Raw genomic sequence first — 21,209 nt, forward strand, 5'->3', positions numbered from 1 at the left:
TAGAGCACAGGATATGTCTTATTAAAGATATGGTCTAGATTTTTGCCCTGTGCTTCCCCGGAGCATAAAAAAATAGGGAAGTCCCAGGCCCAAGGGTGTCGAAAGAGGCTACTAAGGGCATTTACCAGTAGAAACCACGTTTGCACAGGATGCCGCCAAGATTATAGGTACCACAACGCCGCTATTTTTGCCCTGAAGCATCAACGGTGAAATGTAAGCATTATTGAGTTTCGGTCTGAAGGGCGCGGGCGCCGTATCTAGTGAAATTACTGGGCAAATGAGACTTCTTATGTCTGAAGGTGACGAGCGCAATTGTACTGCCACTCAGAATCTTTGAGTTTTTCAGAATCCTGAGCGGCACTATATTGTAATGGGCAGGGCATATCAATTACCATCAGCTGAAAGTCCTGCTCGTCTCGTCCCTAATTGCCTTAAAAAAAGACCCATCTTATGTAGTTGGGTTGGGTACAATCGTAATAAAGATATCTCACTCATTAATCGACATCACAAATAAATTAATTTGTCATTACATTCCGAACGAGGATAACGACAAAACGGTCGCTGCATGACATCATTCCTTCATTAACGTACAAGCCACGGCTAACATATTACCTGAATTATGACATGAAACAGGCAATTTAGGGCGTTGTTCCAATAATCCATGGCGGCTATATACGAGCCACGTCCCACTGGGCCGGTGGAGGCACTTTAATTAAAATGGCCCATTGTTAAAAGCTCTCCGCCGGCTTCCCGCTATGCAAACGCACGCAAAACATACGACCGTCCACATTAATGGGGTGCTGTATTTATACTTCACATTAACGTTTTATTTTCTTTAATTGAAAGTAATCGGACTGTGTTCTTGTTTACATTATAAACATACATAGTTTGCACACTCCAATACATAGCTTTATTAATTATGTTACTAAAACGATCAATTAGTTTTAATGATCTTTGGAATTTTTGGAGGTTTTAGCAGCGAGGCAATCTTACCTTATGTTTTGCAAGTATTTATGAGTTTACTCTACAGGCACATAGTAAGCAACCATGTCTGCGTACTATAAGTCATCACTGGCAACACGATAAGATTTTACGGAGCTTCCCGAACGCTGCCCATCCGAGTTGGATTCGATGAGTGACCCTTTTCGCAAAATTGGACCTTTCTTACTAGATTGTTTGTCCGAGGTAGACGTACTCGGCTACAATTTCGAGAGTACAGTTCCCAACTGTTACGGAAGTAGGTCCGACATCCACATTTGACATGATCTTCGTCTTGTCCATGTTCATTTTGAGACCTACTCCTTGGGAAACTGTATTGAGGTCATCGAGCATATGACTTAAGTCTTCCATGGTCTCAGCAATAATTATTATTAATAATTGAAAAAAAAAAAACAAGTATACGAGTAATGGGTCAAAATGACTAGAGATTATTTTCACTGCAGAATTTCTTAGGACTCATTGCAGCATTCTCTTCACAACTACATAATGAATGAAAATGATAGACTTCGACTGGCGTTTCATGTCGAAGATCTACATCGTGCCTATATGTATAGCAGGATTAATATAAATAATAGTATGATACAATCAATTGCACTCGAATTATGGCCATGCCGTGATAAAATTTCTGGACTTGCGACACCTTTACGAGACAGCAGCTATAATGTGTATAACGCGAGCGCGTCTATATAAATAAAATGTAGATATATTACTATTATATTATATTATATTATACTATTCGAATCAATTTTTTTTTAATATTTTAATCATCATGAACCTATAGTTCTATTTTAGATTGTAATAATTTTAATGATAATAATGATGATACAAGAGTTGTCCAATTTGTTAACGATGATTCATAAAAGAATATTAAATGTATTTTACAGATTCTAATAATTAATAAAATACATACATAACCCAATAACCCTAGTATCCATTTAAAAAGTAAGTTTTCACTTCTGTCGGCACTCGGAGTGCAATCCATATTTTTTTTTATAAATATGCCATATACAACACCAGGGCTTAAGAGATGCGTTGACAACTTTTTTTAGTGTACCGCAAAGATCACGTACTTTTGGTCTTTTCTCATGTGCCTGTTATTTGTATGAGTATCTTACTCTCGCATTCTAACGTAGATTTTTATTCAGAAGAGCCAAGGAGAAGAGATTGAAGAAGGACGCAGGCCGTACGCGATGGTCACAGTACTTCAGATCTATGAAGAGTACTGGAGGAAGCTCACCGAGAGACCGGCTGCTAGATAAAGATGAACTCAAAATTGATTTGGATTCATTTAGTCACCATGGTATGTCAATTAGTAAATTAATTAATTAATTCAAAACATATGTAGATGAACATTTTTTTTGTTATTTTGTTGAGTTCTCGTGACAGGCTTCGTCATGCTGCTTGTAGCGGCGTCGTGGGACGGGTCGTTCCCTTCCCTAAAATATGTTAGAGGGAGGCGGTGGCTGGCCCATGTGTCATGCTCGTAAACGGGCGCTACTTATGGTGGCAAGTTGATCCTATTACCAAAACTCTACTTCATGTTTTTAAAATTAAAGTTATATTTTTTTTATCGCTGATAAAATGCTCGCAAATAACTTTATTTATTTACGGTGTGGTGTGGATTAATGCATCTACCATACTCAATAATAATAATAATATAATAATAATATTGACACACTTTTTACACAAATTATCTTGCCCCAAATTAAGCATATATAGCCTGTGGTATGGATTGCAAGACAACGATAATATATTTAATACAACATACTTACTTAAACATACATAAATACATATAAACATACACAAATACATTTAAACATCCATGACTCGGAAACAGACATCCATATTCATCATATAAATGCTTGCACCTACCGGGATTCGAACCCGGGACCTCTAGCTTAGTAGGTAGGATCGCTAACGACTCGGCTATACAGGTCGTCATAACTCTACTTTTTACGTATTAATTTAAATTCACTTTTTTTGGCTTACTCGTGTAAAGCATTGACTATTTGACATATGAGTATTTTTGTTGCGTCACTTTACTGAAATGATTTATAAAAGACTGTTGATTAAAAGAGTAGCAGTGAGTTTCTTGCCACTTCTTCTGATTAAATCATATAAAAGTGAAAAGAAAACTTTTGACATTAATAAGTATAATTCTCTTAACCTACATGGATAAAGTGATTGATTTGATTTGATTTGAAACCCCACTAAGAAACCTTTTAGCACGAATTTTACACTAATCAGTTAACTTATAACACAAAACACTGTTTATAGCTGTATATTTTCAGTCCTGAAAATTCAGTAAACCAAGTTAAGTAGGCTTGGGGTACTTAATATTTATTGGTCATACAACATATAATCATCAATAGATTCCTAAGTAGTAAACTTTAAAAAATAATAATAATAACGATACTTAGAAAAATGAATAGTAAAGTTATACAAAATGGCTCTAGTAAACGAACTCCCTAAAATTCTGAGCGGCAGTAAAATTGCGCTCGTCTCCTTGAGACATAAGATGTTAAGTCTCATTTGCCCAATAATAAGACCGAAACGCAGTAATGCTTACACATTAATGCTTCTCGGCACAAAAAGGGACTGTTGTGGTACCCATAATCAAGGCGGTCCAGTTGTCAATACAGTGCAAAGGAGCCTCCCACTGGTCCCAATTAATTAATTATTCAATAAGGCTTAAACTATGCGCTTTTGAATCGTCACTATAAATATTTCTTTTAAATTACTGAATTTACCATATGTATGGAAACAATAGAGCTCGTGAGAAGAACATACAAGAAACTCAACAGCCACTCTTTTCAATCAATAGAGTATTTTACAATGACTGTAATATACACAACAAATTAGTTTGTAAGGTGCTGCATCCAATATATGAGTCGTATTTAAATAATATAAATTATTTCATAAAAAGTAATAAAGAATAAACTGTATTAATATAAATTATCAGATATTGGATGCATTTAACCTTTAGAGCTTGAATTCATTGCTTGTGTAAGGATGCTTTGTGAACATGATGGTCGTGATTACTGTCAAAATTAGTAATTGCAATTAATTCTTACACAAATTATCTTGCCTTAAATGCAAATAAAGATTATTATTATTATTATTGCCCTAAACTAAGCATAGCCTGTACTATGTGTGCAAGAAAACGATATATTGAATACAATATACTTACTTAAACATAAATAAATACAAATTAAACATCCATGATTCGGAAACAAACATTCATATTCGTCAAATGTCTGCACCTACCGGGATTCAAACCCGGGACCTCTAGCTCAGTAGGCAGGGTCACTAACCACTGGGCTATAGGGGTCATCAATGTGACGTCAATGATGGTCGTGATAACTGTCATATAATTAGTAATCGCATCCAAACTCACTCTTTACTCTTTGGAGCTGATGTATCGATGTGAAAGTACGATTAAATTAATTGTGAACGTGTTTTTTTTAGAACTGAGCAATGATAGCTACAGTACTGCTGCCATGGGGGGTGAGGATAGTTCTCCGGCGGGCGGCGTCACCGCGGGCTCCAGGTTCGGGGCCACACCGCCCTACCTGCGCGCGCATTCGCCCCCCCACGCGCATTATCACTACCCCCCCGACCACCTGGTCTACACAAATATTGGTACAATCTTCTCCCTTATTTTATGCAAACGCTATTCTTTAATAAAACAATTCATACGCTGGATCGAAGGAGCAAACGTCACAAATATGTCGTTTGTTTATGACAATAAGCGACGATCGAATAGGACGTTCAGCTGATGGTAATTGATACGCCCTGCCCATTACAATACAGTGCCGCTCAGGATTCTTGAAAAACCCCAAAACTTCTGCGTGATTGCGCCCGTCACCTTGTGACATAGGATGTTAAGTCTCATTTGGCCAGTAATTTCACTAGCTGCGGCGTCCTGAAAATTCAGTAATTCAGGCCGAAAACCGAAATAGAATAATGTTTACACATAACTACGTTAAGGCAGAAACAGGCGCCGTTGTGTTACCCATAATCAAGCCGGCATCCTGTGCAAAGGAGCCTCTATTGTATAAAGTACTTATTAAGATAAGTCTTTGTGTTGCAACGAGCTACTGGAAATCTAAGAATAGTAATTTTATTGGTAAAAATAAGAAAACAGTTCAAAACTTAAGCTAGACAACTAAAAAAACCCACTAGTAACTATTCCTAACCATGGGGTAAAGCCGCGATTTATTATTTATTTAATGGCATGTGCTAATTAAGGTCTCATTTAAAATTTTGCATAACTAAAAAAGGAAGAAAAGCATCATACTTTAACCATGCTTTAACCAACGAACAATCAAACATACAATTAAACGTATAGAAGTTTTATAGAAACAGATGAACATACTTTAGATAGTGCCTCCGTAGCTGCTACTGGGTTTTTTTTTAATCAGATGGGGCAAATGAACAACCTTATGAAATCAAAATAACCAGCCTATGAACTTTAGGGAAACCAGGGTACGAGAAATGTGTCTCCTTTAAAATAGCATACCTATAGAATTATAAAAGAATGGATCTGGATTACACAATCCTTGCAATATCATTAAATGTTTTTTTTCAAGAGCGCAATAAAAATCTTTAGAAAAATAATTTTCGAACTTCTAAGAATTAATTTTGCGACAAATCGCCGTTACTCAAAATGATTCCTGCCAATCCAGAATAACAGGAGCGTTGCTATCCAAGGTTTTAGATTTTGTTTCGAGATAAAAGAAACATTGTTTCATTAATTGATAGAAATCGATTAAATGAGTTTATTTAATAACTAGCTGACCCGACAGACGTTGTTCTGTATATAATAAATAAAATAATGTTTTTAAATGAATTTGTCAATAATATATCATAACATCAAAAATTACTTCGTAAAATATGCACCCTGCTGTCGTAATGAAATTGTTTCACAGCAGAACTGTCAAACTGTGCGTCAGTAAATTCTCTCATAGAAATTATGTATGGACACATCAAAGGAAAAACAAATTTGTTGTTTTTATTTAATTTAGCATCATTTTCCTATTTATTCACCTTTTAAACCTTCTCTGGACTTGAACAAATAATTCAAGACCAAAATTAGCCAAAACGGTCAAGCCGTTCGCGAGTTTTAGCGAGACTAACGAACAGCAATTCATTTTTATATATAAAGATTTTTTAAATAGTAATACAGTCGCATTGCCTATTTGAATTAGACAAAATAAACTTTGTTTAAAACTACTGATTTTATAAAAATAAGGGACGAAACGAGCAGGACGTTCAGCTGATGGTAATTGATACGCCCTGCCTATTACAATGCAGTGCCACTCAAGATTATTAAAAAACCCAAAAAATCTGAACGGCACTACAACAGCTGCGCTCGTCATCTTGAGACATAAGATGTCAAATCTCATTTGCCATATAATTTCACTAGCTACGACGCCCTTCAGACCGGAAACAGTAATGTTTATATGTTACTGCTTCACGACAGAAAAAGGCACCTTTGTGGCATCCATAATCTATCCGGCATCCCTATGCAAAGGAGCCTCCCACTAGTAACGATCAGTATTATGCTGAATTGAAAAAGTGTGTGCGTGTAATCTTTACGCGCGATTGAGTAGAAATATGCGCCGTTGTGGTGCCCATAACCGAGCCGGCATCCAGTGCAAAGGAGCCTCCCACTTGTTTTAACAAGCCTGTTTTTAACAAGAATAAAATAACGTTTGTAAACTTTCAGATACCAAACAGTAATGGCGCTAGTGTTAGTAAAACAAAAGTATAAAGTGTGTTCCAATTGTTGACTTTTTAATGTATTTATCCAAGAGTGATTTTCTGTTATTGGTTGAGACTTGCGTTGACAACACCAAGCTTCGTTTCTCTTTGTGTTTTCGAGTTATTATGTTAAATTAAGCCACTGATTTTTGCGTACACATATGAAGCCACTATCACAAATTTAGTGTGATGATTTTGCCTACACTTTGTCGCTTTCCATGCGGTTGTTGTGGTTTAAAAATTTTGAGATTATTGTCGGTGATAAAGTCAAAATCATATAACTTGATACAATTTTAATATAGTATTTAATTTAGTATAGGTATAATTTATTGTTCAATAAGTTTATACTTACTATCTCTAAGAAAATTTTCCTCTAAGACTGGATCCAACCAACTTTTCTCACATCAATCTTTAATTGCATTCTGTTTTTAAGGTACTCTTTTTGTGATTTACCCGCAAAAGATAGTTTTTTTTTCTTTTTATGATAATATGGGACTAGACGAGCAGGACGTTCAGCTGATGGTAATTGATAAGCCCTGCCCATTACAATGCAGTGCCGCTCAGGATTTTCGAAAAACCCAAAAATTCTGAGCAGCATTCCATTTGCGCTCGTCACCTTGAGACATAAGAAATGTTAAGTCTCATTTGCCCAGTAATTTCACGCGCTTCGGACCGAAATACAGTAATGTTTATACATTACTGCTTCCGGCAGAAATAGGCGCCGTTGTGGTACCCATAATCTAGCCAGCATCCTGTGCAAAGGAGCCTCCCACTGGTGGCAGTCTTTCTATAAAGCTATAAAGCAATCACACATATCAATCAGATAAGTGATTGGATGAAACTAATACATAGATTTTAACTCAATGCATACGGTTCTTTACACAAAACATAGGATCAGAACTCAATTTTTAAATTTTGCAGATAGTCTGCTAAACGACGTAACTGAGTTTATCAAGACTTTCACTGTCAGATAACTCATCTCAATAATATAATATTTCAGGCAATTTTAAGTTAGAATATGAATGAAGGTTACTTGCAATAAAAAAATGTAGCGAATTTGTGTACAAAATCCAATAAAAACAATGTAGCAGGAAGCTGCATTCATAAGATACATAATAGCTTTAAGGATAAATGTATACTTTGATAATAATGTCCCAGTCACTGTACGGGCATTATATATAAATAAATTTAAATGTTTTATTAAAAAATGGCTCTGTCATAAATCCTACTACTCCATACCTGAATATCTAAATGATCGGACATCCTAGGACTAGATTATGATTATTTTATAGTGAATACAATAACAGTACAATACAAATATACCATATATTTTATTAAAAAGAGCGCAAAAAAAGAATGCTGGGAGTTTCTTGCTCCGCTTCTTATCTCTTAGAGCGCCATTTGTTTCCGAAGTTGTGGTAGAGTTAGAAATGACTTCAAAAAGAATTCTAAAGTAAAATTTTGAGAAAATTAATGCCTTTTTATGTTTGTTATTAATAATGACTAATTATTTATTTAAACAAAACAAATCTTATAGCTATATTTAAAATATTATGACTACAAAAAATTAAAACTGCGCAGTTCGGCGCTGGATTAGCTATCCAGATTGGCTGATCCGTTGACCGAACTAGCTACCAGCGCTTGGGTTCCCAGTAGTTTTCATGGCTAATTGTGTATTGAATTTTACCAGGACAAGCAATGAGCGCGGCGGGCATCGGGCCTGGGGCAGGAGGTGCGTCAGACTTGAGCAGCTCATCATCTCCAGCTGCGGGGGGCTATCCTGACTTCCCCCCCTCGCCCGACTCTTGGCTGGGCGAGCCGCACCACTACTCCCCCCGTGGCTACCCCTAGCGGCGGCCACCGCCGGCGCACACGCATCCACCACTCGTAGCGCCTTGCCCCACGCAGCCATTCCCCCTTCAACCACTCGAGCTGGTCGTCAAGCGTGAACTATGATTGGTAACGAATAACTCAGTTAGCACAAACTTTTGAATGGTGAATTTACATAGTCAGTTAAATAAAATATAAGTCTAAGTGTAAATGTCAGTGATTATCGAATCTAATATTACAGATTTATTTTTAACTTACATTTGCAATAATATAACTTTCTTCCAAAAACTAGTGAAAATATTATTTATATTTCCGAAAACATTTATATCTTAGTAAACTAAAAATTGTATTTTTTTCAGTTGAAGTTGTACTTCAACGAAAAACTAATTGTTGATTTCGTTATAGTTTTCATAGTACAGTAATTATTTATTTAGCTTATTACTTAAATTACCTATATATTTTTTGTTTCTATATTAGTAATAATAAACTGTACATTTACTTATGAATAGTATCGTTAAAAGAAAATTATGTAAATTATTGTAATTAACGTATTTAAGTTACGTGTATGTGTAGTTATTGTAACGTAAGCCTTTAGTGATATATTTACTATAAAATTCGTGCAAAGATTCTAGTCAAGAGATAAATGTTTTAATTACATATACTATATTGTATATAAAAAGGTAGTTAATCAATAATAATACATAAATTATTAAGGCAAGTTTTATTTACATATATCTATATTACATATACTAATAGATTAGCAATATATTAACAATCTTTATAACTCTGTCGTCGCTACGCCCCAATATTGTTGCATCCGACCTTCCAGATCAAGAGATTCCTGTGACTGCGCCGATTTTTCCTGGATAACTGCGAAATCATACTCTAAATGGTACGGCATTAGCCTTTGAAGAGAACCAAAGTATGCAGCATTTGGCCCACAGTTTGGCATTCGGCCTGATCCAAAACGAAATTCTGGCTTTAGGGCTGCACCAAATGATCGTGCACTGCCAAAATGTTTCGACAGAAATGGGAGCTTGCTCTGTTTACCAGCCAATTGCAACTGGGGACTGCTTCCCGATAAACCTTTTATATTTTTCAAACTTCCAGCCTCTGACTTTATTCCTTTTGATAGATTATCTAGCTCTTTGTCAAATATCATTTGCGTATTTTGCTCTAACATATATTCCCAGCACTTAAATTGTTCTTCGGAGGATGGTTCATCTATTTTTTTATTCTCTTCCTTATCTTCTTCCACTCGCACGCGGATCGCTCTAGCAACTCCTCCTCGAGGTTTCCTGTCTGTTGCTTTAGCATGTGAGCGAACACTTGCATAATGTTGTTGTGGATTCATTATTTCACTTAGAGGTTTATCACTTTGGCCACTTGGAGAAGAACGATCACTATTTGATTTAGGTGGAGTAATCGAATGACAGCACGGTTCTAAGCGAGAGCAACAGCAATCAGGACGACACGATTTTGTTGTATTAATTGTTTGGCGTAATTCTTTCATTAACATGTCAAGATCGGGCCTGGCAATGTCAAATCTTATAACAATAACTGATATACAATCTTCAACACCATAGCTTTGAGCTAAATCTTGTAATCTCTTAGCTGCTAAAACTGGATTGCGTTCAGTTCGCACTTCAGATACTGCAGTATCTACAGTGATAGCATTCCAAAATCTTCCATTACCTAAAATTAAGAATTCGTCATCTTCTTTGATTATAGTCTGGACAACGTCAGGATCTGGAATGAGATGTGGATATCGCGTGGAATAGCCCAAACGCTTGTTGTTCTCAGCACCTAAGCACAAAGGACCATTTCGCCGACATAAAATTGCTTTAGTATCGCCTACATTTGCCAACCTTAAACTGTATCGTTTGTTTATGTTACCGAATGCATTTTCTGAAGATTCTACTGGAGATAAATGGCACATAATAAGACTTGCACCCTTTTTTTGTCCTTTTTCTTTCAATTCCCTGTGAGCTGATAAAACAACATACTTCATGTATTCATTGACAGTTTCTTTAATAGCTTTTTCTTCCAAAAGTAACCCAGGTAGGCTTGTCTGTAATATTTTTGCAACTTCTGTATCATTTTCACCATCAATTACCGCAAATAAACCCTCTTTATTACAAAATGATGGTAACCGTATTTGAGCGCACGATAATTGCAATTGCTTATTAGGGCATTCGGAAAAACCTAAAGCCCATGGAGTAGTCGCCTTAAACTCCTCATGAAAACCACTTTTTCGAGACCAGCTTTGATTATTATGCCCCGTCACATCAACCAAACTCAGCGGGCGTTGAGATTTATATGCAATGAATTGTGATGGGTTCATTTGTAACTTTTTGTTACATGAAATGTCTAAAAATTTTAGTTGCTTTGGTGCTAAAAGACGTAGATCAATACTATCTAATTCGTTGTGTGCAAAATCTAATACTTTCACTGAAGCACTGCAGGCAAACATTGGTATGGATCGTAATCTGTTTGAATGCGCGCGAACAATTTTGATATTATTGAGCTGAGCTAAACTATCTGGAAGTTTCGTCAAAGAGTTTCCAGACACTATGAATTCTTCCATATGTGGCCAAAAGTTGCAAAAACTTTCAGGCAAACTCGTAAGGCAATTATAAGCGACGTGCAGAATTTTAAGTTCTCTAAAAGTTATGATGACGTCAATCGAGTCATCGTTTAAGCAATTGGCTGTTAAATATAGTCGTTCTAAGGAATGTGAAGAAACACCTCTTATTCTGGGTAGACGACTTAATCTATTGTTGGAAAGATTTAGAACACATAATCTATCACAAACCGAGAAAAAGTTTTCTGGAAGCGCTTGAATACAGTTTTCATTCAGGATAAGTTCTTTTAAAGGTGATCTTAGCCTCGGCATTGATGGTATAGTTGATATTTTATTGTGACCCAAGTGCAAATGGCTGAGACTAGATAATTCGCTGCAGAACAAATGATCAGGGAGTGACGAGAGTTGGTTATTGCTTGCGTAAAGTTTTGTCAAATCTGAACAGCCACTGAGCCATTGTGGTAATAAAGTAAGTTTGTTGTGCGATAAATTTATTTCGACCAAGTTTATCGGGGGTACTGTTGTTGTTAAGCTCTCCAAATCTGAAACAATAATAAGTGAAGTTTTAGAGATTAAATTTAAGACATACTTTCTAAAAATATTCAGTGAAATTATCTATTGAGTTCAAGAATAAAAATGTTTTTATTTAATAATTTATGGTTATACAAAAAGCCTTTATTATTGAGAAAGCTGAATTTCTAATAGGTTATTGTAACATTAATTTTACTTAAACACTATAATACCGTACCGTAACATTACGATTAAGATTTACTCTCTTTACTAATAATGATGCACTTTAAATAGGCATCAACCGAAACGAAAATAGAACTTTATTTATAAAGATTTTCATTTCATAGATGAACTGATCGAAAGTGGCACATAAGAATTTATAGAGAGTAGAGAACAAAGCATAAAATACGATTTAAAAATAATTTATAGAAAATAGCGATACTAAGCCCAGTTAGATTTTGAAGTGAAAACCTTTTTAGATGCGTCAGGCACTTTTTTGTAGGGGAAAATCTTATTTTCGCGTCATTCTCATGAATGGCGCACGCGATCAATCTCATTAAAAAAATATAAGTATATTATAAAGTTAGACACTTTTTGGATGGATCTTGGAATCTCGTGAGTCTCTCCCATCATCGAAATGGTTATAGCAGTATACCTGTAGCTATACAGGTGACGTAAGCAACATTATTGATTATAATTAAGTGAAAAGTTCTGCATTGTATATACTCTGCATTGTTGAAATTGTGTATGGGCAGTCTCTATAACTGGCAATTTTTATTTATTTTAATTATATATATAGCGTTCTCTCTCTATAGCGCTGAAAAAATTTTCTCCGGTATTTGTGATTTTATCGTCAGTCGGAGACAGCGCTTTAATATAATTCAAACTGCTTCAGGCCCAAAAAGGGCTCAACGTGCAAAGAATTTTCACTTTAAAAAATTGTTAGACGTTTCCTGCTGGTACAGAGTTTTCTCCTCAGCGGGTAAAAATTAAATAAATTTTCCGATTGAAGACCACTGCTACAACGAGAAATATGATAAAGAAGCCTCGTCCTTTTACAACCACTTCGTAAAGGTCGGTACCTTGACTGGGCGGTCCCAGTCATCATCCTGCATCAGTCATGGTATGAGTGTCTTATCAAGGACACAAAGTAACATTTTTGTGAGAAAAGTGTTACATTAGTTTAAATGTCTCAAGACACAGTTTTAGATCAGCAAGATTCAGGTCACAGGGCACGAACTGAACAAGCGAAGCAATATGAACTTCCAAGGAGTTATAACTCCTATGATAAATTTTAGAGGATGGTCTTTTCTAAAGGAAAGGCCAATATTGAGGCTTTCACGAAATTACTAAGAAAAAGCAGTAGCTAACTTTCCCTTTTTTCCTTCGTGTGATCCCAGCCTATAATAGGATAGTGACGTTTTAGTAAAAAGGTATAAAAGTCATATAAATCGACAAGTCTTATTAGATTAGACGTTATCGAAGCTATGAGCAATATAAATCGACAAGTCTTATTAGATTAGACGTTATTGAAGCTATGAGCAAAAAGATTGATCGACGATTTTGTTCAAATACGAGATGAACATGCATCATTATCATTTTCAGCCGGAAGACGTCCTCTGCTCGACGAACGCCTCCCCCAAAGATCGCTATGACAATCGGTCCTGTGCTGCCCTCATCCAACTTATTCCGGCAATTTTGATCATAACGTCGGTCCATCTTGTAGGGGACCTACCATCATATCGTCTTCCGGTACGTTGTCGCTATTCGAGGACTTTACTGCCCCAAAGGCCATCTGTCCGTCGAGCTGCCCACTGCCATTTCAGTTTTACAACCATATGGTCGGTGACTATGGTTCTCCTACGGATCTCCTCATTTCTGATTCGATCTCGCAGAGAAAAGTTTTCTCTAAGATCTCAACATTCGTCTCGCGTTTAATCTGCGTGAACCAAACCTAGTAAGTACATTGGTGAGGGCGTTTATAAGTTCACATAAGGATCATAGAATATTTAGTTATATTCTTTACTCAATTTAAATTAACCACCAACCATCGCAATATGGCAAAACAACGTTTGCCGGGTTAACTAGCAATTATAATAAGAATGTAGCCCCTATATTGCCTGAACTCTTTACATCAAAAACACCAGTTTACATGGTCCTTTATGCCACATTGAAAAAAGCTCGTCTGCGATAAGAAACAGATCATAAGAATGGTGAATGGTGGACAGAACAGAATCTGATTGAAAATCGAGTGTACTATGTAGCGAATAGTATGAAATTGGATTGGTAAACCCGAAGAGTTGTTGAAGTCCATAAAACAAATTTAACTTACTATTGTACGGTGCATGTAGAATTCGTAACGATGCGCCATGCAGAGACATATGCTGTATGGAATTGTTGGCCGCGTATAATTCTCGTAGTCCACGCAGAGCTGATAATACTAACACCTCCACTGTATTATGAGACACGTCCAGTGTCGCCAAGTGCTGAAATTTTCAATGAAATATACGTTACTATGATGTAGCTTGCTATTCTTTAATATCATCAGTAAGTATTTATTCAAACAAAACAAGAGGCGTAACAAGAATACTGGCACAATTACCGCGTTGGATAGCTAGGCTGATCCGTTGACCGAAATAGCTGCCAGCGCTTGGGTTTCCAGTAACCTTGTTGAGGCGCGAAGATAGTATTTTGAACATTCTCCGTGCCTCTGGGCCCCACGGGCCAAGTGTCTCGACACCAAACGGCACAAAGATGTATGACTCACAAGACCAACAACATATTTGAGACGCTTGATGTATTCAGCAGTTGAAGAAGCAGCCTCAGCACCAGCTAAAGTAACTTGGACATGAGAAGGAGCCAGAGTGTCGATGCAAGTCGCGTCCCACACCAGCGCCTTTCCCCGTGCCCAAGCCACCAACGTTATTTCATCAGAACGCTTGCCATCGCGGCGGGTAATACCATTTGGCTTTACAACAGCTGGCCTATTAAGAGCGGCAAATGCCTTGCGGATGACTTCATTAATCCTGGCGTGACGACTGATACGGCCTGCCGATTTTTGGCAGAATAACCCGTAACGCCCAAGAGCATCTACCTGAACGCCACATCTACATTGATGTGGTTCATTCAGTTTTATACCTTCTTAAATTTATTTTCACAATTTTCCAGAATTCTTGCAGTTTTATAGATTTGCACAGATTTAGGTTTCGGGTTATATTATTAAGAAAGGCTGGATGTATAGTTAGGTTTTTATCAAATTCCTTTACAATAAATCATAGATAAAAGGGCACTGAAGTGTGAATAGCCCGGTCTAAGGTTGTAAATCTCCCCAGAACTCGAAGTTAAAATACTTATCGTTTGTGCTTATTTTAGTGATTAGATTTAATTCTAATGGCGCAATTGGCGAAATATTACTAGAGTGATTCCTTTGGACGCATCGTGAAGTTAGGCGATAAATATCCCTCTAGTACAGTATGAAATAATATCTGTATTCAACTTTTTATTTAGCAAATAACACTGATAATACACATTAACAAGTATAAATTACGAAAGCATGAATAAAAAAGTACATAATACAGAGATTTGTGTAAAATAGTTTTAACTTTTTATGCTGTGGCCACATTGTTGCGATAAAACGGAGAATAGCGTTGTCGCGACAGGTAATATATATCTACATTTAAAATATTATTAACCCTTACCCTTTACCCTATTATTATTTCGCTATCAACTAATTATTACTAGATGATGTAATTTTACAAGAGTAGAATGGGTAAACCCGTATTTCATACCGTGTGTTGATTCATCCGCAAATTAAGATTTAGTAAGAATGTAGTCGCTGCATATTAACTGAACTCTTTACATGAAGCACCAGTTTATTAGGATCTTTATGTCACCTTGAAACCAAAGATGGCAGAGTCGCCCTGCGATGAAATTGAGAGATAGATTTTTGAAAGAACTATAACTAACGTGTGTATTGTATATATACTATACGTATGACCTTTACACACACCTTTCTACACTTTGAACTTCCTCTATAGAGTGCGATAGGGACAACTACATCTGTGACCGTTTATGACTGCTAAGATTTGACGAGGTTGATGTTGTTTTCTCGTCCAAAAATCAGTAGATTTAATTATTTTTGGTATTGAAATTTTAAGGAATAATAGATCCAATCTCTTATTTTTACTTAAAAGTATTATAAATTTGTCTGGCAATCGTCTAACCACGACAGTAAAAATTAACCATATTTTTTAGAAGATTTTTTTTCTGGTAATTAATTATTTTAGGCATGTCTACATAAGAACTTGAATGCTCTGGAGCTATTACCCAGGAAGAAGGAAAGGTAATAAATAATACATTAAGGGAGACTAAGAATATTATTGATAATCATGACATTGTATCAACCAAAAATTATACTAAGCACCAGGTACTTCTTTAATATAACTACATGTATCTTCCTTAAACAGATATTGCAATCTTCATCAAGATATATCCAAAAATGTATTAAAGTGAAAGTTAAGGAAATGAAAACAATTTCCATAGACACCTCAAAAGTTTCTGCTACCAAATTTAAACTAGATCGTAAGGGCGCGTTCCCACCTTGTCGAAACGATTAGTTTATCGGTGGACGACGTCGTGTCTAGCTGTTCCCATTAATACGATTGTTTGTTGTCAATTTTTTTTTATCTTTTAGCGACTATCGTATCTAGCTGTTCCGATTGGATCACGATGACATTTTACCGTTTCACGGCAGTCACTTTGTCGTTTACACATCATTAGCAAGCTACAAATGTAGATATTTTTATCGTTTTACGACTGTCATGCTAGCCGTTCCCACTGTCATGACAATCTGTTGTCACTGCAAAAAATGTTGTAGACGACAGTAAATCGTGTCGTTCTATATGTGAGCACCTGCGTTTAAACATATAATCTCTACACTTAAAACTACACGATTGTCTGTCGTCACGACAAAGTGCGAACGCGCCCTAAGATTTACGTTTAACAATAAAAGTTAGAGGCAATCACAATTTGATTTATTGTGGGCAAAACTATGTGTATTGAACCCAAATACAATATAATAGACGATTACTAACTTCGTAATTACCAAGTACAATGCTTCCTTTAAGTCTATTGTGGCGGAGATCGACATTTGTGAGTGGAGCGCGGTGCTCACATCTGTTTGAATCGCTTGCACATGTCGACCGCGAACTGTTCACCTGTAAATAAAAATTGATTCAAATAAAGAACAATAATTTATACAGCAACTTACTTAAACCTAGTATACAAATAGATTTATTGAAATAAAACTTCTTTAGGCGTGACTTGGGGGTAACTCAGAATATTTTTCTGACGGAAGCAACGTTAGTACTTCCAGCAGAAATAGAAACAATTTTTAACCATTATAATTTAATGGTTTAAAAAATTGTTTCAAATTGCTCAGTAATATTATCTGAAAATCTCCAAGTGTATTTGTTCATTTATGACTACTTTGTAATAAATTAAAGTTCTCAGTCTGACGATTGCGACATTCGTTAATTTTTCTTCGTCCATTGGACAGGCAAAGGTCCGAGCCCATAGAGCCATATTCGTTAATATTCAATAACAACGTTAAATTGTTATGTGTGATATTAATAATTTAGTTATTTTTATTCAATTATTTATTAATAACACGGCTTTAATAAATGTAAGTAGGTATATATTAAATGATATAAATTAAATCTTCTTGTCTTTCAACTTTTTAAGAATATTTGTTACATACTGGATGTCCTAGATGGGACAAACAAGGGCAAACGAAAATAACATATTTTGTCTATGAGCTTTCAGATAAGAAAAAAGCGTATATATATGTATGTATCTCGTAATTATTCCTAAAGTTTAATTTAATTAAGTTCCTTCAATCGCGCGTAAAGATTACACGCACACACTTTTTCAATTCAGCATAATACTGATCGTAACCGGTGGGAGGCTCCTTTGCATAGGATGCCGGATAGCTTATAGATGCCACAACGGCGCCTATTTCTGCCGTGAAGCAGTAATGTGTAAGCATTAATGTGTTTCGATCTGTAAGGCGCCATAGCTAGAGAAATTACTGAGCAAAGGAGACTTAACATCTTATGTCTCAAGGTGATTAGCGTAATAATTGTAGTGCCGCTCAGGATTTTTGGGTTTTTCAGGACAGTGAGCAGGACGGTCAGCTGATGGTAGTTGATGCGCCCTGCTCATTACAATGCAGTACCGCTCAGGATTCTTGAAAAACCCCAAAAATTCTGAGCAGCACTACAACTGCGCTCGTCACCTTGAGACATAAGATGTAAAGTCTCATTTGCCCAGTAATTTTACTAACTATGGCGCCCTTCAGACCGAAACACAGTAATGCTTACACATTACTGCTTCACGGCAGAAAAAGGCGCCGTTGTGGTACCCATAATCTAGCCGGGATCCTGTGCAAAAGGAGCCTCCCACTGGTATTTTTGTAAAAAGTTTATATCTCATTAAAATTATTAAATTAATACAAATAATTATAAATAAAGTTATCAAGTATAAATTTAAATAAATGACTTGTTAGAGTTAATTTATTAACTTTCTATTCACTAATTGTATTATTCACTATGTTAAAATATGCTTACATAAAACATAGTGGATTTCAAATGAAACAATATCACTACATAGTATAAAACAAAGTTCTTCGCCGCGTCTGTCTGTCTGTCGGTCTTCGCGATAAACTCAATAACTACTTATATATAGATGCTATGTAATGCGTAAAGACGTTGCTTTATTTTGTGTCTTCTATCGCATTTATCACGGGGAGTATTCCGAAGAGCTGTTTCGTCTGATTCCTGCTGCCGAATTTCACCTTTGCACGACACGCCACAAATTAGGATATCATCCACACCATCTGGATGTGTGGCGGTCCTCCACAGTGCGGTTTTCAAGAAGCTTTTTTCCACGTACTACAAAGCTGTGGAATGAGCTTCGTTGTGCGGTGGTTCCGGGATGACACGACATAGATACCTTCAAAAAAAAGTGCGTAAAAGGCCTTCCTTAAGGGCCGGCAACGCTAGTGTAATTCCTCTGCAAGAGCATGTAGGCTCATTCGTCGTCCTTTTCCATAAAAAAATACTAGAAAGTTATAAAAAGTGTTAAAAATAGGAAGTATTAACCGTAGAATTTAATAATGTTCTACATACATAGTGTAACATTCTTTGAGATACAACAAAATATTTGTGTAAGCATACAACACTAATTACCGCATTTGTGATGTAAGAAAAGTAAAAAGCACTCGTTCGATTATGGCAGTAAAACTGATGTACCGATTAGATAGGTACGAGTTACGGGCTAAGATGATATAATATACATTGTTGTGCCATTTGAAATTTTACATATGTATATATATAATAAGACCAGGGTCGATAATTTTTTAATCAAAAAAAAAAATAAACATTGAAGAGAATATAACAAAAATGAAAGGAACAATAGATTTTGGGCGGATCTGAGGTCGGGTGAAGAAAGAACAAGTGTAAAAAGGGCGCTACTTATGAGTATAAAACGGTTTATCTCGATTTCCGGCAAAACTACAAGTCCTACTTGTAGGAAAAAAATCAAATGGCGAAGGTGTAGGTAATAAAAAGATCTACTACTTTTGTTTTCACACATTTTTCACATAACCTCAAAACTTATATGAAAAATTCAGAAAACTAAGTTATTGGTTTCTTATTTTTAACTTTACTGGTCTAAATATTCACGAATCGAAAATAATTTTAATGTGTGTTGAAACAACGGGGTGTTGAAAGACTTAACAAAGGCGTATGCATTTAAAAAGCGCTACCAGAGAAAGAGATGGCCGCACTCGTCATTCTGGAATGTGGGAGTGTGGCCTCATACCGGGAAAAAAACCTTGGGTCACTGAAGACTCTATCCGCGTTCATGGGTGACATCAGAGGTTTATAAGCCAACTTAAGAAGTTGCGGTGGCCAGATTAGCCTCAACCCCACCTTACATAAAAAACTACGTATAAAAAACTTCAAAAACTCAAAAGTATAAAATTATTACATTAATCAGGTAAATATTAATAAAATCAGTCATATATTAAAAAGTTTTTTTAAGTAGGTATAGGTAGGCCTACGAAAGGTTCCGCGTGCCTTAAGCAATATAGACATATTTGACGTTCTTATGAGACACTGAAATATAATGAAAAACGTTTGATAGCAATGACGTTCTATACATAATATGGACATATCATTCGCAGTCAGATAACGGAACGGCAAAAGTGAGCTCATAGACAATGTAAGCACACTTTTCTCCTTAGTCGTGTGTCAAATGTGTGTAAATCAACAAGCCTGAATGTGCTATAAAAAGTGCTTAAATAATACATTAACGACTCAAAAAAAAGATGGTGTGACTTATCATCGGTAAGGCTATTTTATTATATAAGATTCAATTAGTAATTTCATAAATCGAACATTTTTTCATTAAATAAAGTACAATATTATTGACCAGTCCCCAGATAAGACCCGCTTGTCGGAATGGGACAGATGAAAGGATACACTCAGAAATGTATAGACATAGCAGTCGAAGGTTATTATGGTGTCATTTTTGGCATGTGTCATATTTCGGCTTTGATTTTGTATGAGTTGCATTGTCTATATGTATAGAACGTCATTGTTTGATAGCTATGAATTACAGGTAGCTTAAGATCCACTTTTCGGCAAAAGGGTTAATAATAATAATATATAATCAAACTTAATGAAAACTCCTAAAAATGCAGTACACAAACTGTAATAAGATCATCCACGTAAACAAAAATATTCATAAAATGAAAACTACTGGGCCAAACTACGTCAGATTTTTATCGGACCAAATGACATACATTCTGCATCGAACCAAAGAAGAATCACGGAAATCGGATCATAAACCTCAGCGTAATCGGTGTACATACATGAAAAAATACCAATCGAATTGAGAACCTGCTCCTTTACGAAGTCGGTAAAAAATAGGCGCGTTTTAGCTGTCGAGTTGCGGATGGTAGCCTGTGATTACCTATACCTATATCTATGTATAAGTATTTTGTTACATGGTACATATACCTATTATAATTTAAATGATTTGTAAAACGATGAAGCTGTAAGTATATATTTAAAAGAGTGGCAATGAGTTTCTTGCCACTTCTTCTCATTACAGCTGAACCTTTTCCGAAGTGGTGGTAAATGTAAAAAGAAGAAAACTTTTGACATTCATAAGTGTCATTTTCTAGACTTATATGAATTAAGTGAATTTGATTTGATTTGATTTATCGCGCTGTCTTATGCCGCTTAGAATTTTTGTGTTTTTCAAGAATCCTGAGCGGCACTGCATTGTAATGGGCAGAGCGTATCAATTACCATCAGCTGAACATCCTGTTCGTCTCGTCTCTTATTACAATAAAAACGTATTAAAAAGTTGTATTGTATATTTTATTCGATGCCCTTAATGAGTGAGTCCGACACACACTTGACCTTAGAGGTGCATAAACCTAAGAATCGGG

General features: G+C 35.9%; 2 protein-coding genes across 8 annotated transcripts in view; one reads left to right on the forward strand and one right to left on the reverse strand.

Moving 5' to 3' along the window:
* The window catches only part of LOC126968961 (LIM/homeobox protein Lhx3), an 86,973-nt gene extending 78,068 nt beyond the window's left edge, over positions 1-8,905 (forward strand). For all 4 annotated transcript variants that reach the window (XM_050814209.1, XM_050814213.1, XM_050814211.1 and 1 more), the window contains exons 5-7: positions 2,145-2,299; positions 4,468-4,641; positions 8,456-8,905. In XM_050814209.1, coding sequence (XP_050670166.1) covers positions 2,145-2,299; positions 4,468-4,641; positions 8,456-8,616 — 490 coding nt within the window. In that variant the 3' untranslated portion in view covers positions 8,617-8,905. The remainder of the gene's footprint in view (positions 1-2,144; positions 2,300-4,467; positions 4,642-8,455) is intronic.
* A 396-nt stretch (positions 8,906-9,301) lies between these two features.
* Positions 9,302-21,209, reverse strand: part of LOC126968891 (protein phosphatase PHLPP-like protein) — a 33,635-nt gene continuing 21,727 nt past the window's right edge. For 2 of the 4 annotated variants that reach the window (XM_050814034.1, XM_050814035.1), the window contains 3 exons: positions 16,783-16,905; positions 14,022-14,175; positions 9,302-11,721 (listed from right to left, as the gene is read on the reverse strand). In XM_050814034.1, coding sequence (XP_050669991.1) covers positions 9,374-11,721; positions 14,022-14,175; positions 16,783-16,905 — 2,625 coding nt within the window. In that variant the 3' untranslated portion in view covers positions 9,302-9,373. The remainder of the gene's footprint in view (positions 11,722-14,021; positions 14,176-16,782; positions 16,906-21,209) is intronic. The other 2 variants (XM_050814036.1, XM_050814037.1) reach the window with 2 other exon arrangements.

Source organism: Leptidea sinapis, chromosome 17 (genome assembly GCF_905404315.1).
Source record: "Leptidea sinapis chromosome 17, ilLepSina1.1, whole genome shotgun sequence".
Lineage (NCBI taxonomy): Eukaryota > Metazoa > Arthropoda > Insecta > Lepidoptera > Pieridae > Leptidea > Leptidea sinapis.